We start from the raw sequence: 26181 nt of genomic DNA, 5'->3' as shown, positions 1-26181 counted from the left end.
ATTTGTAGGTATCACCAATTAAGACTTACCTGGATAGTCACATGAGCAGCCTGGGAATGGAGGGATACAAACGATTGGTCTAGTTGGACCAAGGAGCGGCACAGGCTTGGAGGGCCGAAGGGCCTGTTTCCTGTGCTGTACTGTTCTTTGTTCTTTGTAGTGCATTTTTACTGGCACAGATTTTGCTGTTTTCCATGTGGAAATGGTGCAAGGAGTCTAGCGATTGTAGAAAATATCAAGCTGTCTCTGGACAGTTCTAGTCATTATAGCAAAATATAGTATTTACGCCAAACCAATTAGCATACCCTACAAAATTTCAGTCTTTGGTGTATTCAATACTTGGGTACCGGCAGGGTAAACCTCCTGCTGAGAAGTATCCAAGGGTTTTTTTGTAATCTTATACTTCACTGGAGTGGATGGCAGGATAAATAACGATGGGTGCAGCTTCGGACATGCCTGTATATACAGTCAAGTAGGAGATTGCTGACTGATCAAAGTAGTCGCACAGATACTTAAAAGAATAGAGTTCACATGATTTCCCTACATAATCCACCCCAACCTTTAGAAAAAGCTTTCCCCAAAACAATTACAGATGAGAAAGGCTATTTGACTCAAATATCAACTACTGCCCAACATGGAATGCAGTTTATTTTTAAATGATTCCTGAGAGAGACGTGAGCCAAAGACAGAAAAAAAAGCTTCCATTCAAACAAAATGTTATCGCAGTCAAAATTTGCATCGAAGGAATTACTTGATGTACAGTGACTGTTGTTCTATCAGGTAATTGCAGAATCTAGTTTGCACGTGGCTAGATTCACACAAACACCAAATGGATGAATGGTCAGTTGGATTGCGTTCATGTTGGTTTTCATGTAAATGGCTTTTGTGCAGTGAGTGGCAGCTCCAGAGTAAACATGGAAGGCCTATTAAGGCTAGCCACCAAGAAGAGCAACTTAAAGGTGGGTGTTTGCTGTGACCAGCCATCGTGATTCTGGCAGGTTTACCAGCGATTCCTTAATCTGTTTTGACACCCAGCAGTTGGAAAACAGCAGCTGTGATACGTACCCACTCTTGTTCACCTTTCGAAGATGACCATATTTATCAACTGGAAGAGAAAATGCTGGAAAATCTCAGCAGGTCTGGCAGCATGTGTAAGGAGAGAAAAGAGCTGACGTTTCGAGTCTAGACGACCTCGTCTGGACTCGAAACGTCAGCTCTTTTCTCTCCTTACAGATGCTGCCAGACCTGCTGAGATTTTCCAGCATTTTCTCTTTTGGTTTCAGATTCCAGCATAATTTGCTTTTATTCATCATCTAGGGTGTTTGATAGTGTTCCGGTGGTTATGTAGGTGATTCCTAATGCCGATTTGTGCCAGAGAGTTCTGCGCAAAAAAGCTAGAATATCACAGACAATTGAGTTTTGGACAAGTTTCTAGATTGAGGTTTCCTCTCCTTGCATTTTCTTTCTGCTTCTGATATGTGTGTTTGCTTTCAAAGGCGGCTGCACGGTTTTTACTTGGTTGCATCAGGTGCAGTGACCTGGGCAAACTTTTCCCAGGAAACCAGGTCGATATCAAAACTCCTAAATGAAGCTACCGGACTGCCCTTCTGTCACGTGCTTTGACTGTTACAAAAGCCAACTCCAGGTTCAAGCTCTCCATAGAAGATTTGCTTTGATAATATAAGAACATAAGAAATAGGAGCAGGAGTAGGCCATCTAGCCCCTCGAGCCTGCCCCGCCATTCAATAAGATCATGGCTGATCTTAAGCAAGTGTCAGGCATTCTGGCTGCATGACCAGCCCAATTCAGTTGCGACTGTCACAATATGGTGTGGATCTTTGGCATGCCAGCTCAGGTGAGTGCCTCAGGGTCTGGATTATGTCCTGCCATCCAATCTTCAGAAGCTTCCCACTAAAACAAATGTAAAAGCAGCTTTTTTGGGGAGCATGTGTGGAGGGACGTTGGTAAGCCACACTATCTTTAGCATTCACTTGAACCACAGGGGCAAAGTGGTTAAAGTTTATTTATTAATCACTAGTAGGCTTACATTAAGACTGCAATGAAGTTACTATGAAAATCCCCTAGTCACCACACTCCGGCACCTGTTCGGGTACACCGAGGGAGAATTTAGCATGGTCAATGCACCTAACCAGCACGTCTTTCAGACTGTGGGAGGAAACCGGAGCACCTGGAGGAAACCCACGCAGACACAGAGAGAACGTGCAGACTCTGCGCAGAGAGTGACCCGAGCCGGGAATCAAACCGGGGTCTCTAGTGCTGTGAGGCAGCAGTGCTAGCCACTGTGCCACCGTGCCTCCCTTTTTTTTGGTAATGTAGCAAATTCTTAGTGCTGTACTGGAACACTACACATTACACTTCATAGGACTTCTGAGTTTTGGTCAAAGTATTTTGATTGTATGTAGAATTATTACATGTACAAGTTTGCATGCATTCCATGGTTGGCATTTAAAAAAATACTAATACAGCAGTGATGCCATTATAACATCAATATGATTTTCAACATCAAGCTCGAGAGAAAATGTGAAATCTGACTATATTAAGTAATTTATGCAAATCTAATACAATATCAGAGGGATAACAAACCACGCATGTTTTTCTCCTGCAGTTTATGACGTAATCTGAACCCTATGATTGAATCATTACCTTGTAATTCACTGAAAGGTATTCTCGATGCATCACTCACACTTTACAGTATTGATCAGGGAGAAACAGGGGGCAAACAGAGCACGGCAGAGAAAAACGCGGTAGTATGTCACAATGCTAATGACCAGTGTCAGCTTTAACAGCTCTTTTTAATAAGGCGACAGAAGGATCACGCCCTTTTGGTGACCCTGCGAGACCGCGACCCTGTCACCAGACTGAGTTTAACTACAGACTGGGACACAATCGAATCACCAAGTACGTCTAGTTCATCTTATTAATTCAGGATAAAGACAAATGAGAACCTGAAGCCTAAGGCACAGATCCATGGTCAAGATTCAAGAGTTACCACATAATTGCCCTTTCAGAATTTACAGGAAAAAGCAATCAGGTGGTCGGTCGGTGGGGGGGTTGGCTGGGGGCCCGGGACTGAAAGAAAAGGGGAAAAAGCAAAAGCTTTTATTATAAAGGTATGTTCATGCTGGCAAATGACACCCAACAGGAGTGGTTTCGACATGTTGAGCTTTGAATTTATTCTATTTAAGCTGTGCATTCGCAACAGCAACAGGAATAATCACACAGGTGTAAGATCACACATAGGCAGTTATTCAAAACTGTGTTCTGGACACAAACTTTGATGATGTGGAGATGCGTTGGACTGGGGTAAACACAGTAAGAGTTTTAACAACACCAGGCTAAAGTCCAACAGGTTTATTTGGTAGCAAATACCATTAGCTTTCGGAGCACTGCTCCTTCGTCAGATGGAGTGGACATTTCCACTCCATCTGACGAAGGAGCAGCGCTCCGAAAGCTAATGGTATTTGCTACCAAATAAACCTGTTGGACTTTAACTTAGTATTGTTAAAACTCTTACTGCACAAACTTTGATGTCAGAGCAGAGTCTGTACAGGACAGTACTATCAGTTGTCTCACCATTGTATATTCTGCTGCTATTACTACTTCTGACTCCAATGTTGGGCAGTCTGCCTCCCTACCTAAACAATCAATGTTTGTCTTGCGTAACCTCTACTTCTATGCCTTTATCTAGCTCTCAGCAGTTCTCATGTTTCTCTTACTTTCACAGAATCCTACAGTGCAGAAGTGGCCCTTCGAGTCTGCCCCGACGCATGAAATGCCCTGGCCTGCCCACCTAATCCCACTTGCCAGCACTTGGCCCATAGCCTTGAATGTCATGGCGTGCCAAATACTCATCCAGGTACTTTTTAAAGGATGTGAGGCATCCCGCCTCCACCACCCTCCCAGGCAGCGCATTCCAGACCGTCACCACCCTCTGAGTCAAAAACGTTTTTCTTCAAATCCCCCCTAAACCGTACCTCCCTCTGCGACTGGATCCTGAACTTCCTAACTCACAGTCCACAATCAGTAAGGATAGGCAACAACACCTCCTCCATGATCATCCTCAACACTGGTGCTCCACAAGGCTTTGTTCTCAGCCCCCTACTGTACTCCTTATATACCTATGACTGTGCGGCCAAATTCCCCTCCAATTTGATTTTCAATGGCACCGTTAATACTTCAACAGTGAAAACATTGGTAAACCCAATGGAGTATTTTGAGCTGCTCTTCAGACAACAAATTACTTTTGGAAATATTGCCTAGACCCGTGCTATATGTCCTCATCAGATGGCCAGTTCCAATAATAGTCTTTTTTCTTAAACAATAAGCCAGTTCCTGTCATATCTATAACATGGCCAGCAGGTAATGGTTGCAGCCGGCCTATCCTTCACTGATGGGTTCAGTCAAGTTGCTGCTCTGTTTGTCTCAGAGGCACCGTTTGTACCTGGCTGTCCTGTGAGGTACTGCTGGAATCGGATTTTGGTGCCATTTCCTCTCTGTTCATCATCCAAGAAAGGGATTGCTATTCACAAGAGTTTAAGAAAGGGCTCCACTAAAACACAGAACCAAGATCTGCACTGCCTTGAGAACAGAGTGTTAAATTTCAAGCTCTCTCTCAACACCTTTAATTGTGTAAATAGCTAGACGACAGTTTTCAGAAGCAAACAAACTCTCTGCCCTGTTTGGGTTAGGGCAGTCTGGGTCTAACCTACAGCAGCAAACTGCTCACTGGAGAGAACACAGAATATCCACCGTGTTTCCTTGCCGCTTAGAAAATACCCCATTGTTAAATGGCTGCTTGTAGATCAAAGCTCTGGATTCATTTAAAAGTAAAAAGTTAGAGGAAAGTGAAGACATAGGTAATGCAACATTATCCAAGTGGCTTAATTTATTAAAAGGGTGAGTCTAAAGTTCTTCTAGCTTGCTGTAGGAAATTTTTAAAAAGCCAATCATTGTCTTTGCCAATATGTACGAGATTCTGCGGATTGGATTCCATCCCACTTTATAGATTAAAAAACTGGACAATGGTAAATTTCCTCTATGACAACATATGGTCGTTCAAACATTTCTCTTTCAACAGTCAAGCAACAACAACACTAATTAAGTAATAATGGGAGAAGGACTTGCAATTGCATCTCATCTTTTTAACCACATTGCACTAATGCACACAGCACATCAGAAATCACTTTAGATTCAAGCGACACATATTGCCCCAGTAGTCTGAGGGAATTTGTTTATCAAGTGGTTTTCCGCAAAGAGCCTAATAAAAAATAAGCAGCTTCTGTTCTAATCCCAGCTACTTCAAACCATACAAAATAAAGTCAGAAATTCCCACTTCCATCACAAGAGTGTTCTGCTCTTGTGGAGGAAATGTCTGGCTTCCAATTGGTGACTGTTTTGGGCATGTGTTTAAACAGAAGCTCAACATGTAGCAGGAATACAACTACAAGCCTGGCTTCCATCAGACTATGTTACAGCATGATAATAATGGTTCTTCAGTTGGACATTGACAGCCTACGTTTTTCAAGCAATATGCACTGGACTAATATTTTTACTTTATTATTGTTCTCAGGTGTCATCAGCATGGATTATTAATTCAATAAACATTAAGAACCAAAATATACCTTTTAACATAGTGACAATACACCCAAACATAATGGGTTTCTCCCCAATTTTGTACCCTTACGTTTCTTATTGTTTTCCTTTTATTCTATACATCAGTGGCTCATCAGTTTATTTCTGAGAATCAGATATTGCAGTCTCAGAAGCTGACAGTTTTATAAAGACAGGGGTTAAACTTGGTGCAATTGCTGGGCAATATATTACTCTTCAAACAGCTCTGGCTAAATGGTTTCTGGTTATAAATATTAGCGGTCAGTGAGATCACAAAACTGCCAAGCAGAGCTGATAATATTCAATTCATCATGACTTGTCCCTTTCGCTATTCTCCCCTCCCCACCCTCACCCTGTCTACAATGATACAGGATATCCATCGAGGTGTTTGGCTATTCTGTCAAAAGCAACGGTCTCAGTCTGCCAGAACAGGATCTGGCTCCGCTCGGAAGCAAGGTAACACTCCCCAAAGAAGCACACAAGCACAAATTGAACACAATACGGCAAGAAACTATGCAACAACTGTTTTTGTTTTTAAGCACTTCATAATAAATAGGATGGGTGATCTTGGCCAGCAGGCCGACTACAGTTGCCAGCATTTTAGGTCAAGCGATACATGAAAGAAGGGTTCAATCCATTACATTAATTCTGCTTTATCCCCTCTTCTCCTGAAGGTACTCAAGAATAGTGACATTCTCTGGAACGGTGTGAGCCTTCACGGAGACTTTAGCAGGCAATTCGATTTGCAAGGTCATTGCAGCAATACCCAATCCTGTCCTCAGTCAACACCCTCTAATATGCCCAATTCGCTGGAGCTCTTTGGACATTATTTCAGCAGAGGAATCCTGGCCGATAGTTTCTTCTTCCTGACTAAAAGCCATCAAATTTCAATTTCAAAATTCGCAATCACCTCTAGCTTCACTTTCCAGCTTGCAATTTCATTGGAACCCCCATGGCTGCATTATACAGTCTTAAAAGGATCCCAAAGATTTCAGTACTCCCCTTGCCAATAACAACCTGAACACAAAAAGACATTCAAAAACAAGAGTGGGAATCAAACTGGTAAAGGCACTTGAAAGCAGATGGATTTTGAATTTTGGCAAGCCTGAGTTTTACATTTTCAACTAATTCAACTCTGTAACCGAGGAAAGAAAACCTACCCAACGTTCAACCAAACATTACTCTGAATTGACAACTGTTTTGTGGAAATTCAAGAGAGCGTGCATGGCTTTTGCATGACAGCATGCTTCCTTCTGTGAATTTTAGACTTTGTACACTGTTGTATTTATTATAATGCTCCCCAGAAGAAGGAATATGTTTCCAACCCTTTAAAGGGTGAAGGGATGGGGAAGGAGCAGTAAATAAGTTAAAAGGGAAGAGGGAAGCAATGTCAAAGAGAAGGGATTTTAGCTGGCTTTCAAGAACAGGGTAGGGGATGACAAGATGTATAGAATAGCTACTGATGGAGCGGAGGGAACACAGAACAATGGACAGTGCGATGTCAGAGGATAAATGAAAGATATTTTAAATCTTGGCTGCAATATCAGAAGGGCACAGTGAGCATATCCTAACCTTCTATTTAGAAGGGGGATAAGAAAAATCCCTACCAGTCACTCGCACCATATTTTCAACACTAAAGCAGACTGCTCACTTTCACTCTGTTTGACATGACCAGCGAGCATTTTCTTAAGGGAAGGAAAATACTGTAATTCAAAAAAATTAACATGGTTATTTTACATCCTGTTTCTGCTCAGTCTGTACCAGTCACAAACACAATGCTTTGCAGGCTTTTTCTTGCAAAGAGCTGATACACTTAAAACATTTGTTCGCAGTGAATGCATTTCGCTCACTCAATCGTTGACAAAAGGTGCCACTTAATGAAGGAACCCAAGTTCAGCTCTAAAGACAAACCTAATCTCGTAAGAAAAATCTATGTTGTGCTTTTTTTCATTTGCTGAGGCATGAGATAGTTGCTGCAGGACTGAAGGTCAAGGCATGACCCTCTAAATCTTCTGATGGTCTCCCGTTTTCAGGAGCAAGGGGTCAAAATGACCTACATTTTTCATAAACTAATGTAAACAGCAAAAAGCACATAAAACAAGCCATCAATGAGCAACATCTGATCTCTGCTGCCGCTCTGAACTAATTTTAATATTAGTGTTTGCATTAATGGCAACAGATGTTTTATCCTCGGAGCAAGGTTTTGTGTAATTGTTTTATATCAATCATTTCATGTGTGCACTTTTTACTTCACAATGTTTTAAGGTTCTTTTATTAAACGTTTTTCTATTTGGTGATGCAATAAATCAGCTAAACTCATGAAGCCCAACGGTTGAAAGGATATCGACATTGATAGGTGGATCATTTGAAAGTAGAACGACTGGCAAAAAGGGGAAGATGGACAGGGAATGAACTCATTAAAGGAATACTTTGATCTATGACCAATCCTGCATCCACCCAACATCACGCACACACAAATTCCAGAGTGGGGCACTAAGTGCCATGTCACAGAAACAGGCCATTCAGCCCGTCAAGTCAACTAATATAAGGAACTGAATCCTCCCTACACAGCTCACAGGCCCTGAGCCTTTTGTGGCTCGCGAGATAAAATCAGCTAACAGCACAAACTGGGATTCAAACCTATAACCTTTTGGCTTATATGGGTCAGTGCTACATTGAGCAGTCAGCCTATCGCTACACAGGTCATTGGTAAAACAAATTTATAGAAAAACTGTTTTGATGTACTGACATACAAATATCTGTCCTCCAGGTAGGAGTGGGGCTTTTGACTTTGAGCAACTTAGAAGTAATGTTGATTTCAATGTTGAGTTTCAGCTCTGGGTCACTCTACCTGAGCTCAGGTTCCTATCCTTTCTTTCTGACCGATAATTGTTGCATTTTACTGATTTAATTAAAATACATTGCATGTAGAAGGTTGGTTTGCGCTAGATGGCCAACGTATGGTTCAGAATAACGGCACGGGTTAGATTCCTTTTCTGGCTGAGATAGACTTGGGCAAGTTATTGGAAGGTGTGATAACGGATAGGATCTACAAATATTTGGATAGACAGGGACTTATTAGGGAGAGTCAACATGGCTTTGTGCGTGGTAGGTCATGTTTGACCAATCTATTAGAGTTTTTCGAGGAGGTTACCAGGAAAGTGGATGAAGGGAAGGCGGTGGATGTTGTCTACCTGGATTTCAGCAAGGCCTTTGACAAGGTCCCTCATGGGAGGTTAGTTAGGAAGGTTCAGTCGCTAGGTATACATGGGGAGGTAGTAAATTGGATAAGACACTGGCTCAATGGAAGAAGCCAGAGAGTGGTTGTGGAGGATTGCTTCTCTGAGTGGAGGCCTGTGACTAGTGGTGTGCCGCAGGGATCGGTGTTGGGTCCATTGTTGTTTGTCATCTATATCAATGATCTGGATGATAATGTGGTAAATTGGATCAGCAAGTTTGCTGATACAAAGATTGGAGGTGTAGTGGACAGTGAGGAAGGTTTTCAAAGCTTGCAGAGGGATTTGGACCAACTAGAAAAATGGGCTGAAAAATGGCAAATGGAGTTTAACGCGGACAAGTGTGAGATATTGCACTTTGGAGGGACAAACCAAAGAAGAACGTACAGGGTAAATGGTAGGACTCTGAAGAGTGCAGTTGAACAGAGGGATCTGGGAATACAGGTACAGAATTCCCTAAAAGTGACGTCACAGGTGGATAGGGTCGTAAAGAGTCCCTTTGGTACATTGGCCTTTATAAATCGGAGTATCGAGTATAAAAGTTGGAGTGTTATGGTAAGGTTATATAAGGCATTGGTGAGGCCGAATTTGGAGTATTGTGTACAGTTTTGGTCACCTAGTTACAGGAAGGATGTAAATAAGATTGAAAGAGAGCAGAGAAGGTTCACAAGGATGTTGCCGGGACTTGAGAAGCTGAGTTACAGAGAGAGATTGAATAGGTTGGGACTTTATTCCCTGGAGCGTAGAAGATTGAGGGGAGATTTGATAGAGGTGTATAAGATTTTGATGGGTATAGATAGAGTGAATGCAAGCAGGCTTTTTCCGCTGAGGCTAGGGGAGAAAAAAACCAGAGGGCATGGGTTAAGGGTGAAAGGAGAAAAGTTTAAAGGGAATATTAGGGGGGGCTTCTTCACGCAGAGTGGTGGGAGTGTGGAATGAGCTGCCGGATAAAGTGGTAAATGCGGGGTCACTTTTAACATTTAAGAAAAACTTGGACGGGTTCATGGATGAGAGGGGTGTGGAGGGATATGGTCCAAGTGCAGGTCAGTGGGACTAGGCATAAAATGGTTCGGCACAGACAAGAAGGGCCAAAAGGCCTGTTTCTGAGCTGTAATTTTCTATGGTTCTATGGGATCTGCTTCCTCGCTCTGCTCTGAGATTGGAAGGCAATTGCAAACCACCATGGACAGAAACTGGCAGGAAAAATGGCTCAGGATGAACTGTCAGTCGACAATGAACCAAGGACCTGCCTTTGGCCAGAGCACAGATGAATGAATGTTGCATGTACATTGCTAGAAAATCTCTTAAAAATCATGTAGTAGTCTTTAGAGAGAGAATGACCCGTGGTGGATAATTAGAAGTCCTGAAATGTTGATCTTGGTAGGGAAACAAACCACATGAAGCAATAAAGGGTAACTATAAAATACAAATATTTCTTAGCTGCAAGTTTGATTTGTGTCAAACGTTGTAGGTGTTACTGGTCTGTGCAACATGCTATTACCTTGGTTAAGACTCTGTTTGGCAATACTTTTGACTGATAATGAGAGAGAGTAAACTGAAACTTGGATAATGAAAAAAGTAACTTCTCTCTACATGGATGCCCCAAAGTCTTTCCATCCAATGAAGTCCTTCTGAAATGTAGTCACTGTTGCTTATGTAAACAAACTCGCAGTCACTTTTCACACAACATCCAAAACAGAAAATAGACACATGACTAGTTCATAGAATCCCTGCAGAAGGAGGCCATTCAGCCCCATCAAGTCTGCACCGACCACAATCCCACCTAGCCCTATTCCTGTAACCCCACAGATTTGCCCTGCTAATCCCCCTAACACTAGGGTCAATTAAGCATGGCCAATCAACCTAACCCACACATCTTTGGACTGTAGGAGGAAACCGGAGCACCTGGAAAAAACCCACGCAGGCACGGGGAGAACGTGCAAACTCCACACAGATTAAACTCCACGTAGTTCATCTGATTTTGATTTTTTTTTTTGGCTGAGGTAAGAATGTAGGCCAGAAAAATCCCTGTTTTTGACTGGCGCCACTGGATCTTGTGTGCTCACCTAGACAGTTAGATGTAGGCTCAGCTTAATTCTAAATATGTCATACTAACAAGGCAGCACTTGCTCAGTGCTGAATTGTAGTGTTAGCCTTGAATACGGGCTCAGGTCATAGATATACAAATGTTTTGACTCAGATGCAACAATTCTACACACAGAGGCCAAGTTGGCATAATGCACTTGCAGTTAAGTTCTATTTTTGTAAATTTCCTCAATAAGATGCTGAGGAATTGAATACTTTGCAATTTAGGCTCTCAGGGTCAGGTCCAAGCATTGCCAGGTCAGGGACAGTGGAGATGATTCTTAAGGAACGCAAATAGGTTAACTTTGGGAGGATGATTCCCCTGGCTGGAGAGTCTAGAACTAGGGGTTACAGTCTCACAATAAAAGGTCAGTCATTTCGGATAAAAACAGGGAAGTTTCCTCACTCAAATTAGGGAGAGACAGTGGCATTGTCACTGGACTAGTAATGATTGGAGATGCTGGAGTTGGACTGGGGTAAGCACAGTAAGAAGTCTCACAACACCAGGTTAAAGTCCAACAGGTTTATTTGGTAGCACAAGCTTTCCGGAGCGCTGCTCTGGAGGCTTGTGCTGCCAAATAAACCTGTTGGACTTTAACCTGGTGTTGTGAGACTTCTTATTGGACTAATAATCCAGAGTCCTGGGTTTGAATCCCATTGCAGCAGATGGTGAAATTTGAATTAAAAAAACAATTGGAATTAAAAATTTTGGGCGGCACGGTGGCACAGTGGTTAGCACTGCTGCCTCACAGCGCCGGGGACCCGGGTTCGAATCACGCCTTGGGTCACTGTCTGTGCGGAGTTTGCACATTCTCCCAGTGTCTGCGTGGGTTTCCTCCGGGTGCTCCGGTTTCCTCCCACAGTCCAAAGATGTGCGGATTAGGTGGATTGGCCATGCTAAATTGCCCCTTCGTGTCGGGGGGTCTAGCTAGGGTAAATGCATGGGGTTATGGGAATAGGGCCTGGGTGGGATTGTGGTCGGTGCAGACTTGATGGGCCGAATAGCTTCCTTCTGCACTGTAGGGATTCTATGATTCTATGAAATGGTTGTGCATCGTTGGAATTCTCTACTCCAGAGGGCTGTGGATGGTCCGCTGTTAACTGTATTCAAGAAAGGATCAAGGGATTTTTGAAAACTAGGGAACTGAGGTTAGTGCAGGAGGTTGGAGTTGAGGATAAGATCAGCTATGACTGTATTGAATGGCAGAACACATTTGGAATGACTAAATGGCCTACTCCCGTTCCTATTTGTTATTTTCTTATGTACTTCAACAAGGTGTGGGAGAGTTCCAATCTTAGAAAATCAATTCTTACTGCACCTATGTGACAATTTTGCTGTATCAGCCATCGACTGGCTTCTATTCAGATTACCAATTTAATGCCAGTTCCTGATGGAAGCTATCAGTGTATCAGCCTGAGTTTATGTTGACCAGACGGTCTCAAGTACTTACTTGGAAGAGTATGAACTACCACAAAATCCAATTTGCAAGTTAAAACCTTTCTGCTTCAACTTAACCACCTGAGCTTTTACAATAATTCCCAATTGCAAAATAGGACAATGACTTATCCAGTACAGCAATGCCTATTGTAGATTTTACAGTACATTAAGTTTACTTAAAGCCCAGTCAATGCTTTCTCCTCAGTCTTTCTTTGATAGTTGCTGTGTTGTAATAACTTCCATTGCTGAATAATTATTTTGTGTGGAACAACCTTTCCATGGCACTCCAAAGACCGACCAGCTCCATTTCACACCCACGGCTGCCCAAACAAAACATTCCCAGATTACCTGTGATACCAAAGAGACTCGAAACAAGGGAAATTAAGAGTGAAATATCAAAGAACTCAAGGCCATGTCCTGCCAACTGGATCAATAGTGAGGGAGGCAGTGTCTGTGCCTGGAAGCAGGTCACCTGCCTTCCTACTCTCTCAGCCAGAAAAGCACTTGACAGGGACAAAGAAAGCAAATCTAAAACAGAATGAAAAAAAAACAAGCAGAACACTGTATGCTGAATAAAACATAATATGGAAGCGTGCCTACCAAACAACAGAAAGGCTCAGAAAGCCAAGTTTCACTTGTCAATGCTTAAACACAAGAGGAAGGCAGTGATGTATGATTCCAAACAAGACAACACAAAAAGGAACTGACAGGTTTTAATATGGTGCATGTGTCGCCATTCACTCTGAACCTCATTTACCACTTCATGTTGAGGATCTGCTTGTTAGTTCATGGGTAACATAATACAAAGTCATTTGCTACAGTAATGCATGAAACTAAAAATAACTACAGCAGGTGACACCCTATCTCCAAGGGAAGGGGGGGTGGTGGTGGATGGGGATGGTGACAGCCAACGATTAAGCACACTTCACACAACTCTGTTCCGCAGATGTCACTTTCCAAGCTCATGACAAACTACAGGTCTGACAACTCACTTTATATTTCAGAGCATTTCCAACTTTTTCCCCCTTGTTGTGACAGCCAACAAAATTAATTAAACCCGAGACCCGGGATTTGACACTCCTGCATATTGCCTTCTATTTGTTGATTACTATTGATTTTCTTTGATGCTTCATTTAAAAATCAATAGCTGGAAAGAAAAATAGGCATGGTTTACACATACTTAAACATACAAATGCATGCTGGAAGGAACTGTAGTTTTGGCCAGGCGCTGGCAGCCAATTACGAGAAAAGCTCTTAACAGGTGAAAGCAAGGGCTCCAGATCGATTTTCAGTTCTCTTTTCTAATCACAGAAAGTGGCTATAAATTAGGCTCATCAGTGTATTTTTAAGATAACCCATGAAGCAAATAATTTCATGTTTTTAAAAAAAATCAACCTATTACTTTTTTTTTTAAGGATAAAGGAGTCATATTGAGAGGATGTCCACCATTACCTGGAGTTCATGCGTGCACGAAGTTTCTTGGCCTTCTTCCTTACTTTCTGCTTCTCTTCTGCATCCTTTGATGTCTCTGGGTGTACACAGGTCTCAGTCACTATGTCCGTAATGTACTTCTTGCAGGATAGGTGTTCCTGATGGAAAAAGGTGTGAATGATCAATTGCTGAGACAAACTTTGCCTTTCAGTGGAACTCCAAGAGCCCCATTGTGTATAGCTCTGTGCTATGCCCGGGTTTTTATTTTCAAAAGCCTTCAGAAGCCGAAATAGAAACAGAACATATTCAGCAGGGCAGGCAGCATCCGTGGAGTCAGAAACAGAGTTAACACTGATTACCTTTCATCAGATCTGGGAAAAGTCAGATGTAATAGGTTTTGATCAAGGGGTGAGCGGGTCAAGAACAAAGGAAGGTTTGCGGAAGGATGCAAGACAGTTGAGGTTGAATGATAGAAGAATTAATCTTACTGGACCAAAGAGAATTGAGATGGGGCAAGAAAAGAAACAAAGAAATAAAAGATCATAGAATCCCTACAGTGCAGAAGGAGGCCATTCGGTCCATCAAGTCTGCACCGACCACAATCCCACCCAGATCCACCCTAGCTAGTCTCCCTGACACTAAGCGGGAATTTAGCACGGCCGATCCACCAAACCCGCACATCTTTGGACTGTGGGAGGAAACCAGAGCACCCGGAGGAAACCCACGCAGACATGGGGAGAATGTGCAAACTCCACACAGACAGATTCCCGAGCCGGGAATCGAACCCAGGTCCCTGGCGCTGTGAGGCAGTAGTGCTAACCACTGTGTCACCGTGCCACCCTTGAGAAGGTTTGCTGCTGATTGAAGGCAAAATAAAGAGAAAGACTGAAGCATGCAAAAAAATGGAAACAAAATGGGGGAACAGAGTTTATGATCTGAAATTGTTGAACTCAATATCATCTCGAAAGGTTGTAAAGCGCCTAATCGAAAGATGAGGCGCGATTTGTCAAGCTTATGTTGAAGTTCACTGAAACAGTGCAGCAGGCCAAGGATAAAGATGTTAGTGTGAGGGGGGATTTTTAGACTGAATGGAAACGTTCCAAAAAGCGGTCATCCAATTTGCGGGGAGCACATTGTAAGCAGGGGAAACAGTAGACTAAATTGAAAGAATTACGTGTAAATCACTGCTTCATCTGGAAGTGGTGCTTGGGACCTTGAACGGTGAGGGGGGAGGACAGATGTTACATCTCCTGTATTTACATGGAAAAGTGCCATGGGTAGGTCCTGGGCCATGAATGAAAAGTTCAAGTTCCAGAGCAAGCTAGCAGTGTTAAGTCATCAGAGTCGGAACAGATAGGCAAGCCCCATTAAGCCATGCCTTCCCACATTTCAATTTATTTTCTTTATCTGTCTTCAGATATCTGTCACTAGGTGCAGGGAAAGATGAACGAATGGGCAACCTGTTTCTGGAGTTTTACTGTCATCACTGTTCCCCATATTATCTCTTAGACCATATTTTGATAGTTGGTCCTCTGAAGCACCTTGACACATTTTACTGTTAATGGTGTTACATAAATGCAAGTTGTTGCTGTTGCAATCAGCTATTAAGATGAGCATTAGAGTGGTCCATAATAACTGATACATTGCTAATCATCAACTTCTTGATGCTTTCATTCAGCACTGCTCAAGAAACTAGTCAAGACCCACAATATAGCAAACATTGATGGTATATGCACGTGCTAGAACTTTACACTATCCATAACTGGCACACAAACCTGAGCTACTTTTAACAACCCATTTCAACTCTTAACAAAAACAAAATCCTGCAGATGCTGTAAACCCGAATGAATTTCAGCTATTAACAAAAGCTCCCACTACAAATATATTTCCTGGAATTTTTTTCCCAAGTCAACAGTTTACAAAAATGTCCATGAGTTTAATCTGTGTTAAGTATCATTTCTGCTCCGTATAGATTCCGAAATAGTGGCCTATTTAATTGAAATTAAGAACGATTTGCACCATGACACAGTTCTACCTTTCTTCCACATATACACTAATTTCCCTCCCATTCATTCATCTACTTACGCCCTGCATCATTTGTGGTTGACCTGCTAATGGATGCTTATCAATGCCACACTGAATTGGTCACTGCACACTGATTCACTAAGGTCCGGTTTGCTTTCAGCCCTGTGCAAATTGTTGGGGGCTCTGCCCGCTACATTCCCGCACCACTGAGATGTGGAACTGTGACACTGGGGGCTGGCCGTTCGATGGGAGGGACAGATCAAAACACGTTACGGTGCTGTTCCAACAACTAATTTTTATTCATTTCTCATGTACACAGAGTTACAGATTATTGTACCTTATTATATAGCATCTCAGCAGCATTAGCACAAATGTTGAGACGTGAACCTGAACCTAAGCCAGGATGGAAACATTTGTAATTTCACTGGAAGCTACATGCACTGGCGTTACAATTGTCACGACTGTGCTGATTTTGCAAGAATATTCCGTAAGGTAACAAAATTGCATTGAATAAATTCAGTATTTAATAGTTTCTCTCACCCTCACACAAAAGGTCACAGTTTTTTACAGACTCAAAATAATTAGAACTCTGAAATTTGCCAAATAAATTGGCAGGCATTAAATGGAGAGGCAATATTTTTTGTTCAACCAGCAGGGCTTGACTTATTGCATTTACGAGTTTTGTTTGATAGGATACTACAAAATGTAAAATGGATTCTGAAGAAAGCCTACAGCAGAATGATTTAATGCAGAATTGATGGAGAAAAGCAGTCAAAGTATTTTTGTTAAATGCATTGATACATTATTTTATTATACATCGTTTTACTGCTAGTTCTCAGTATTATGAAAATAAACCTACAGGAAAATAACACACAAAGCTGTAAGCATTTGATTTGATTTATTATTGTCACATGTATTAGCATACAGTGAAAAGTATTGTTTCTTGCGCACTATACAGACAAAGCATACTGTTCATAGAGAAGGAAAGGAGAGAGTGCTGAATGTAGTGTTAGTCATAGCTAGGGTGCAGAGAAAGATCAACTTAATGCAAGGTAGGTCCATTCAAAAGTCTGATGGCAGCAGGGAAGAAGCTGTTTTTGAGTCAGTTGGTACGTGACCTCAGACTTTTGTATCTTTTTCCCGACGGAAGAAGGTGGAAGAGAAAATGTCCGGGGTGCGTGGGGTCATTGATTATGCTGGCTGCTTTTCCGAGGCAGCAGGAAGTGTAGACAGAGTCAATGGATGGGAGGTTGGTTTGCGTGATGGATTGGGCTACATTCACAACCTTTTGTAATTTCTTGCGGTCTTGGGCAGAGCAGGAGCCATACCAAGCTGTGATACATCCGGAAAGAATGCTTTCTATGGTGCATCTGCAAAGGTTGGTGAGAGTCATAGCTGAGTCAGAGCCACATTTCCTTAGGCTTCTGAGAAAGTAGAGACGTTGGTGGGCTTTCTTAACTATAGTGTCGGCATGGTGGGGGGGGGAGAGAACAGGACAGGTTGTCAGTGATCTGGACACTTAAAAACATGAAGCTCTCGACCTTTTCTACTTCGTCCCCGTTGATGTAGACAGGGCCATGTTCTCCTCTACGCTTCCTGAAGTCGATGACAATCTCCTTCATTTTGTTCACATTGAGGGAGAGATTATTGTCGCTGCACCAATTGAATTGAATGCATTGAACGATTAACTCATTAACCGCTTAAAACGCACCCAGCCATAATTGTATGATCCATAAGAAAACAAAATGAGAGATGTCCCGAAACTCAATCACCGCATCTCCGCTGGCAAAGGCAGAGGAAGCAAATGAAATGCAACAAGCTGCACTTTTTTCATATAAAAGTTGCCAATTTTTCAAAATCTTGTTTTTCTTTCTGTTTGTTTTCCTTTTCTAATTTGTAATTGGACACAGCCAAGAACTTCCCTCCAGTAATCCACCCAAGAAGTTAAAAGTCTTCTATGGATGTAGCAGTTGACATTCTCGTCCCATGCCCAAAGAAGCAGTGGATTATGATCATATGGGAAACCCGAGCTGACTTTCTGCTCCTTAGCCAGGGGCACTCACACCCTACGCCAGAGCCTTGCTGCTACTCCAACAGGGGAGAAGGTAACATAGCGGTAACATCATTGGAATAGTAATCCAAAAGCCGAGGGTAATCATCGGGTGTATGGGTTCAAATCCCACCACAGCAGCTGGTGGAATTTGACTTTAGTCCAAAACAAATCTGGAGTTAAAAGATGCTCAGTAATGGTGACCATGAAATTATTGTCGATTGTTGCAAAAACCCATCTGGTTCACCAATGTCCTTTAGGGAAGGAAATCTACCATCCTAACCTGGTCAGGTCTACATGAGACTCGAGACCCACAGTGGTTGACTCTTAAATGCCCTCTGAGATGGTTTACCAAGTTACTCAGTTCAAGGGCAATTAGGAATGGGCAATAAATGCTGGCCTTGCCAGTGACACCCTCATGCCACGAAAGAATTTTTAAAAATGAGGTTGGCTAATGTAAAAAATGTTTGGAATCAAACCCAAAATCTGCCTGGTCTTTATGTGTTGGAACCAGATCAGACAGTGTATTCATCTACAAAACTTTTGAAGAAGCCCTTTTAAATTAAAAAACATTTTTGTAAACCTGCGAGAAAGATACAGAGTTCAATAGCACGTTTCACACCATGGGTTTTTGAAACTTGCGATAAAATTCCTGTACTCTAATGTCCATATGATAATTTTTATGCTATCAATATATTAATTATCCATAACTGAAGAACCACATTCACATATGAAACCTGCATGATATTATGTCACAATACGACTTTGTGATCGGGAACAGATATAGTCAACCTCCAGCATGTAATTCCAAAAGAGAAAACGCTGGAAAATCTCAGCAGGTCTGGCAGCATCTGTCAGGAGAGAAAAGAGCTGATGTTTCGAGTCCAGATGACCCTTTGTCAAAGCTTTGACAAAGGGTCATCTGGACTCGAAACGTCAGCTCTTTCCTCTCCTTACAGATGCTGCCAGACCTGCTGAGATTTTCCAGCATTTTCTCTTTTGGTTTCAGATTCCGGCATCCGCAGTAATTTGCTTTTATCCGGCATTCAATTGTTTGCACAGATTCAAAAGCAACTTTTCAATCCGTACAACACATGTTTTGTTATACATGAAGTCATTTGTGTGTGCAACAGACTCAAAGTCAGCTGGTGCTGAGTCTGGTATTGTCAGCATAAATGACTTCAAATACAGTAATGTCACAATAATGCTACAGTTCAAACCAGGTAAATTGACCAGGACAAGTCAACGTTGGAAATGCAGGACAGGACCCCAAGCATTAGAACAAAGAATGCGTTTGAAGGGGTGAATGGGGCTTGGTACGAGTTAGGACATCGAAAGCACAAGGGGCCAAATGGCCTCCTCCTGCGCTGTACCAATTCTGTGATTCTGAACAGAGTTTTGGATGATCTCAAGTTTATGGAGCAAAGAAGGAAGATGGGCTATTTGCTCCACCAAATTTCAAGTAAGGAAATATTCATACAGAAAAAGTTGTTTTCTTTTTAATTGCTCCTTTTCAGGGTTAAATTTATTATTCATTACAATATCTGAAACAGCTGAATCCACTGTTTTTAGCAGCATGCATATTATTCAATCAAAAGCATTAACGCCCATCAGGACTGGCCCATATAATGGGGCAAAGCCCAATGCCCAAGCTCCATCCCAATGAAGAACCATGAGAGAAACAAACACTTTAAATCTGCCTGCTACAGCATCAGACTGGGGAGATGAAACACAACCAGCCTGTCCACCTGCGGCTGTGGAACAGATTCAAGAAGTTATCACTGATATAATCTATTCACTCACTAACGCTGCTGTATAGAGTGATAACTGAACAAAACAAACCTAATCCCAGTCTCTGAAACCGACACCCATCAGTTAGAGAGAGCCTCAGATATAAAATGAACAAGTCAGCCAGCTGTCCCACTGTCACTACAACAATTAGAAACAGTCCGTCAAATCAGCAGGATGGGTGCGGCAACGATTGTGGGCAGAAGCCAGTGTCCTTGTTGGTCGTTCCAACATGCAGTTTCTGTACATAATCTGTCCTTCGCTGCACGACTCGTACACCCGCAGTAGTTCAACGAGGGAGAGTGAGAAAAAAAACTCTCTCCTGCGTCACCAAACTACTGCCACACGATTACAGGCGCTTCTCAGAGTTCTCACCTTTCAAGTTGCGCAGCATGGACAACTATCAGAATTCATCCCCAGGAATTCATTAAGAGAACAATGAAGTAATGATACCTCATTTCAGACATGAGTGTCATATCTCAAAAGGTGTAGATCAAAGTACCAGATTATTACATTAAAACAGATTAAACAGCATTAAGTCCAAACTTGCAGCTTTGGCTTTTTAACTAACGTAAAATACTTCCATTAAACCCCTTCACTCAACAGCAAATTAATAAACCACCTAGCGCTTGACATTTTAAGTGCATTTTAAATGACTTTCAGAGACAAACAAATTAACATGTTAATTTGCTCTAGTTTAATATCACTTAACATAGGCGTCAGACCAAAAGTGGAAATTCAATCAGTTTATCAGCCGCTGAAACCCACATTAATGCTTTTGTTGCCTCCAGATTCATCTAACTCTGCTGGCCGCCAGATGATGGTGTAGTATTAATGTCACTGGACTACTGATCTGAGGACCTGGGTTCAATCCCACCGTGGCAACTCACGGAATTGGAATTCAATTAATAAGTCTGGAATGGAAAGCCGATTCCAGCAATGGTGACCATGAAACTATTATTGATTGTTGTAAAAACCATCTGGTTCTTGTCCTTGAGGGAAGGAAATCTATCACCCTTACCCAGTCTGGCCTACATGTAACTCCAGGTCTACAGTAATGTGGTTGACTCGTAACTGCCTTCTGAAATGGCCTAGCCAACCACTCAGTTGGAGGAAAAATAGGAACAGGCAATAAATGCTAGCCTTGCCAACAAACACACATCCCATGAAAAATAAAGATTTTCTAGCTTCCGTAAACTTGTGGCTATCAGAGCAGGTCAGCGGCGAGGAATCCTGTGGCGTGTAACTCATTTCCTGATTCCCCAAAGTCTGTCCACCATCTACAAGGCACATCAGGAGTGTGATAGAATCCTCTGCACTTGCCTGGATCAATGCAGCTCCATCAACACCATCCACAGCGAACTGTAGTGGATCCAGGCAATCTGGGAGGCCGGAATTGATTCATGCCATGACTAACCTTTCAAAGCACTTCATAGTGATGGATGTCAGGGCCACCGGATGATAGTCATTAAGGCACGCTGCCTGGCTTTTCTTTGATGCCGGGATGATGGTCATCTTCTTGAAGCAGATAGGCACCTCAGATTGGTGTAAAGAGAGGTTGTAGATGTCCGTGAATACCCCTGCCAGCTGGTCTGCGCAGGATCGGAGTGCTCGTTCGGGTACCCCATCCGGGTCAGTCGCTTTCTATGGGTTGACCTTCGAGAAGGCTGCTTTGACGTCAGCAATGGTGACCTCAGATACAGGTTCTTCCAAGTCTCCCGGGATGGATGTTGTGCTGTCGCTGACCTCTTGCTCAAAACGGGCATAGAATGCATTGAGCTCATCGTGGATCATCCACTCGATCCTTCTGGCTGAAGATAACAACATTTGCCCTTAGTTTTTGCACTGATGTGTTGGGCTCCTCCATCATTGAGGATGAGGAATTTTGTGGAGCGAATGTACACCATCAAGCACAGGGATGTTGGGAGCGCAGGACTTTGGTACAGCAGAGGTTTGAATGAGGTTAAGAGAGTGGAAGAGGGGAGATCGTCCAGCAGAGTGTTAGAATAATTAAGTGTGCAGGCAACAAAGGCATATGTCAGGTATTCAACAGCAAGACAGGATGCGCATGGACAGACAGGTGATGTTATAGACAAGTTAGTTGGAGATCTAGTGATTAGTGGCACAGTGGTTAGCACTGCTGCCTCACAGCACCAGGGACCCAGGTTCAATTCCAGCCTTGGGTGACTGTGTAGAGTTTGCACATTCTCTCCATGTCTGTGTGGGGTTCCTCCGGTTCCCTCCCATACTCCAAAGATGTGCAGGTTAGGTGGATTGGCCATGGTAAATTGCCACTTAGCGTCCCAAGATATGTAGGTTAGGTGGATTAACCATAGTAAATGTGTGGGGTTTGGGGGATAGGGCCTGGGTAAGATACTCTGCCATAGTCGATGCAGACTCAATGGGCTGAATGGCCTCCTTCTGCACTGTAGGGATTCTATGATTCTATCTTTGTGATGGAGTCAGATCGAATGCTGAGGTAGTTAACCATCTGGTTCAGCTTAGTCTCGGTCAGTAAGCCAGGGAAGTAACATTGGCTTATGGTTTGCTGATGACTTGCACCATGATCCAATAGGGCGAGTGCGGAAATCTCTGCAGCCATTCTATCACTCAGAGCAGAACAAAACCACCAGACACTCATTGTATTCAGATTGATTTTAGAGATCGAGGGAGCATCTTATCGAGACATTTAAAATGGTAAAAGTATTTATTAGGGCAGATGCAGGGGAACTATTTGCTCTGCTGGGGAATTCAAGTACAAAGGGACATAATCTTAAAATTAGAGCAAAGCCATTTAGTAGTAAAATCTGGAAGAATTTTCCTCCACACAAAAGGTGGTAGAACTTTGGAACTCTGTCCTCCCAAAAGGCTATGGATGCTCAAGTTCAATATCAGCTTCCAAATCTAAGATGGATTTTTATTAGGCAAGGGTTTCAAAGTGATTTGGAGCAATGGAACCGCAGTCATAATCTAATTAAATGGCAGAGCAAACCTGATGGCTGAGTGGCATACTCCCACTCCTTATGCTTTGTACAGAACTCCAAAGACGGACAGACAGAAATATGATCGCTTGCAATTCTCCTGATACTCAGGACAACAATGGGAAAAGAATTCCTAAAGGAAGAGCAGTCTGGTGCGGTGAAGTAACTGACAGGAATTTCTCTTTGGTTTGTTCGAAGAAACACCATTATGGTAGCAGCTTGAATTTTAGACCACACAATCATAAATTCAGTCTATTTAAAACATGGATAATCTTCATCTTTTATTTTTTAATATTGTAGGAGATGAACTATGTCAGTTTTATGCCTTGAAACTTAGAATTTATTGTTGTTTGAGACATTCAATTGTCTCCATCAGCATGTTTTTTTACAATATGACTATAAAAGAATGGTATTTGATAATTAAAACTGATGGGGACGATGAATGAGATCGTTTATAAAAGAAAAAGAGAAAGAGAAATATGCCATCCATCTGAACAGGCACACGGATCCTCGATTTAACCATTCATCCGAAATATAGCACCTCTGACAATGCAGCACTTCCTCACTACAGCTCGACATCATCGCAGATTACTTTCTCAAGTTCTGCAGCTGAGCTTGAACCCAGAGCCTTTTGACTTCGTAGGTTATCAGTGATGTTATTTTCGTATGAAAGGCTGCTATCACAATTAAGTACAGATGGACAGGGATCATTCAAAGCATCCTGTCTGTAGTTTGTATTCTCCCAGCCATGTCTGCCAACACTGAGCTGTCATGTTGGTTTAACCCCAGTTGCAGCTTGTACATTGCAATACATAACAGAGGTTTTCCTGGACAATCTCCAGAAGACATTAAGGAAGAAGATATGGACTCATGCTAGTGCCTGATCAGTCTCTTCCCCAACTCTCTCGGAAACAAGAATAGGGCTCTGAGAGGAAGACCAGCTGCTTGTCCTTCTACAGTGGTGGCGATGAACTGAATCTAAGCAGACTGTTAGGTTTATTTCCACACTGGATTCAATCCAGTATTGAACTTGATCACAACGCCAGGGACCCGGGTTCGATTCCTGGCTTGGGTCACTGCTGTGCAGAATCTGCACGTTCTCCCTTGTCTGCATGGGTTTCCTCCCACAGTCTGAAAGACGTGCTGGTTAGGCGCATTGGCCATGCTAAATTCTCCCTCAGTATACCCTAACAGGCACCAGAGTGTGGCGACTGGGGGATTTTCACAGTAACTTCATTGCAGTGTTAATGTAAGTCTACTTGTGACACTAATAAATAAACTTTAAACTTGATTTTGTACAGTAATGAACGGAAAACTTGTTTTAGCCTGTATGGTCTTTCACAGCCAATGAGGTACATGCTGGCCAAAGACAAAGTTACAAATTACAACTTGAAAACGACCATATTCACTTAGACTTTTGTGCATTTTTGTTTTCTTGCTGCTCCATTGCTGCAGCATTCATCACACATTAAATTGGCACAATCCCCCAGCAATGGGTCCCTCAGACAATTTTGGAAAACTGCCTCAGAAAGCAGGTTCTAATATAAATGATCTGTAAGATGGATGTCTGCACTTCTTGTTATGGGGTTGAGTATGAACAGAATTCCAATAGGTTGAAACAAGGACCAAATTTATGGCCACCTTCATATTTGCAAAGTATCGATGATGCAAGTTAATGATAGCCACTGGGTGCAATGGAAGGTCAACAAAAAGGTTTTGAATGGTTTCCTCAAGTAACAACTACACTGAAGGGGTTAGGGAATCAAGCACCATGTGTTAATAGGACAAAGTTAAAGGTCACTCTATGATAGGAATCTGAAGGGTTCCTACATCCTTGCTAGACATTTATACTCCCTGTCAAACAAAAAGCCTCAAAAATAATTTGATTGGATTTGATCTCTATAAGTAGCTAATACAAGTAAAAAAAGGTTCACATGTCATGTACCGTCTTACCCACACATATTCAGAAAAATGAATGATACTCCTTGTCCCTTTTTAAAAATACATGAAATTACATTACATTCTCCAGCATTGCTAAAGATCATTCATTTTAAAAAATATTTTACAGTTAAAATAATTAAGCCGATTGCATCCGCGTTCAGCTGGTGGAGAATGCGAGAACTATCAGACCCAACCCAACGTTACGTGGCACTTAATTACACACATCTTTTAAAAATTACCTTTGAAATTCCTTATGCAGCAATTTTATATTCTACAGAGAGAATAGTTTATGAGGAATAGAAATAAAATTACACTCTAACAAAGAATAAATTTTAAAAATCTTTCATTCACGTAGTATCTTATCATGGCACATCTCAAAGCACTTCAGACAATGATTAACTTTTGCAGTGACTGTTAAGTGGGCAAATGAATATACATCCCTTTCATAATTCATGTATGGTATTATATATATACATATGGTCAGCATAACATTGGATATAATTCATTTTATTTAGTCTAAATTGTCCGATCAATTATGTTACAAATCAGGAAAGTTAAAAGATGGCCATTAATTCAGTTAGGTCAGTATTTTTTATTCACGCACAGATATATAGGTACATTAAAAAGTTGACAAGGAATCCTTTTCTTATCTTTTGGCGTGAACGTCTTGTGAATTAATATCAGGAATAATTGCGTGCCCCTAATTTCCCTTTCCCACTATCTGGTTTCTTGTAGATGATGCCTTTTTTTTCTGTCTGGCTCTCCTCAGGAACAGACTTCCAGCTAGGCTGGTTTCATCAGCTTTGGTTGTTGTCCTGTACCTAACCCCAGTCTTCATTCATCATAAGCCTGGACAGCCAACAATGGGTGTGGTAGCGTGGGTGGGTGAAACACACACACAAGCAGATACGCACACACACACATGCAGATATGCACAAACACACATGCAGATATACACACACACACACACATACACACACACACATGCAGATATACATACACACACATGCAGATATACACACACATGCAGATATACACACACACACACATGCAGATATACACACACACACACATGCAGATATACACACACACATGCAGATTATACACACACACACATGCAGATATACACACACACACATGCAGATATACACACACACTCATGCAGATATACACACACACTCATGCAGATACACGCACACACATGCAGATACACGCACACACATGCAGATACACGCACACACATGCAGATACACGCACACACATGCAGATACACGCACACACATGCAGATACACGCACACACATGCAGATACACGCACACACACACGCAGATACACGCACACACACACACACCTCACGTGCCAAGACAGCAAAAACCCCATCTAAATTTTCCTCTCCCTCACTCAACACATTAATGACAATTAAAATGGACTGTAATCCTGACAGATTATTTAACAGAGCACAGATCGGTGAACAAATCTAGGACTTTCTTTCCAGCGTTTTAAAAAATGTATTCACAATTTATTAAAGTCCTTTGAAATTTTTCTGTACTCTTGCCATTTTTTTGTTGTTTTTGC

At 42.1% G+C, this 26181-nt stretch overlaps 1 protein-coding gene across 7 annotated transcripts in view; it reads right to left on the bottom strand.

Moving 5' to 3' along the window:
• Positions 1–26181, bottom strand: part of scaper (S-phase cyclin A-associated protein in the ER) — a 347336-nt gene that overhangs the window by 191259 nt on the left and 129896 nt on the right. For all 7 annotated transcript variants that reach the window (XM_078199948.1, XM_078199949.1, XM_078199950.1 and 4 more), the window contains one exon: positions 13843–13979. In XM_078199948.1, the coding sequence (XP_078056074.1) occupies positions 13843–13979 (137 nt within the window). The remainder of the gene's footprint in view (positions 1–13842; positions 13980–26181) is intronic.

Source organism: Mustelus asterias, chromosome 29 (genome assembly GCF_964213995.1).
Source record: "Mustelus asterias chromosome 29, sMusAst1.hap1.1, whole genome shotgun sequence".
In the NCBI taxonomy this organism is placed as follows: Eukaryota; Metazoa; Chordata; class Chondrichthyes; order Carcharhiniformes; family Triakidae; genus Mustelus; species Mustelus asterias.
This window is presented reverse-complemented; position numbering and strand designations above follow the sequence as displayed.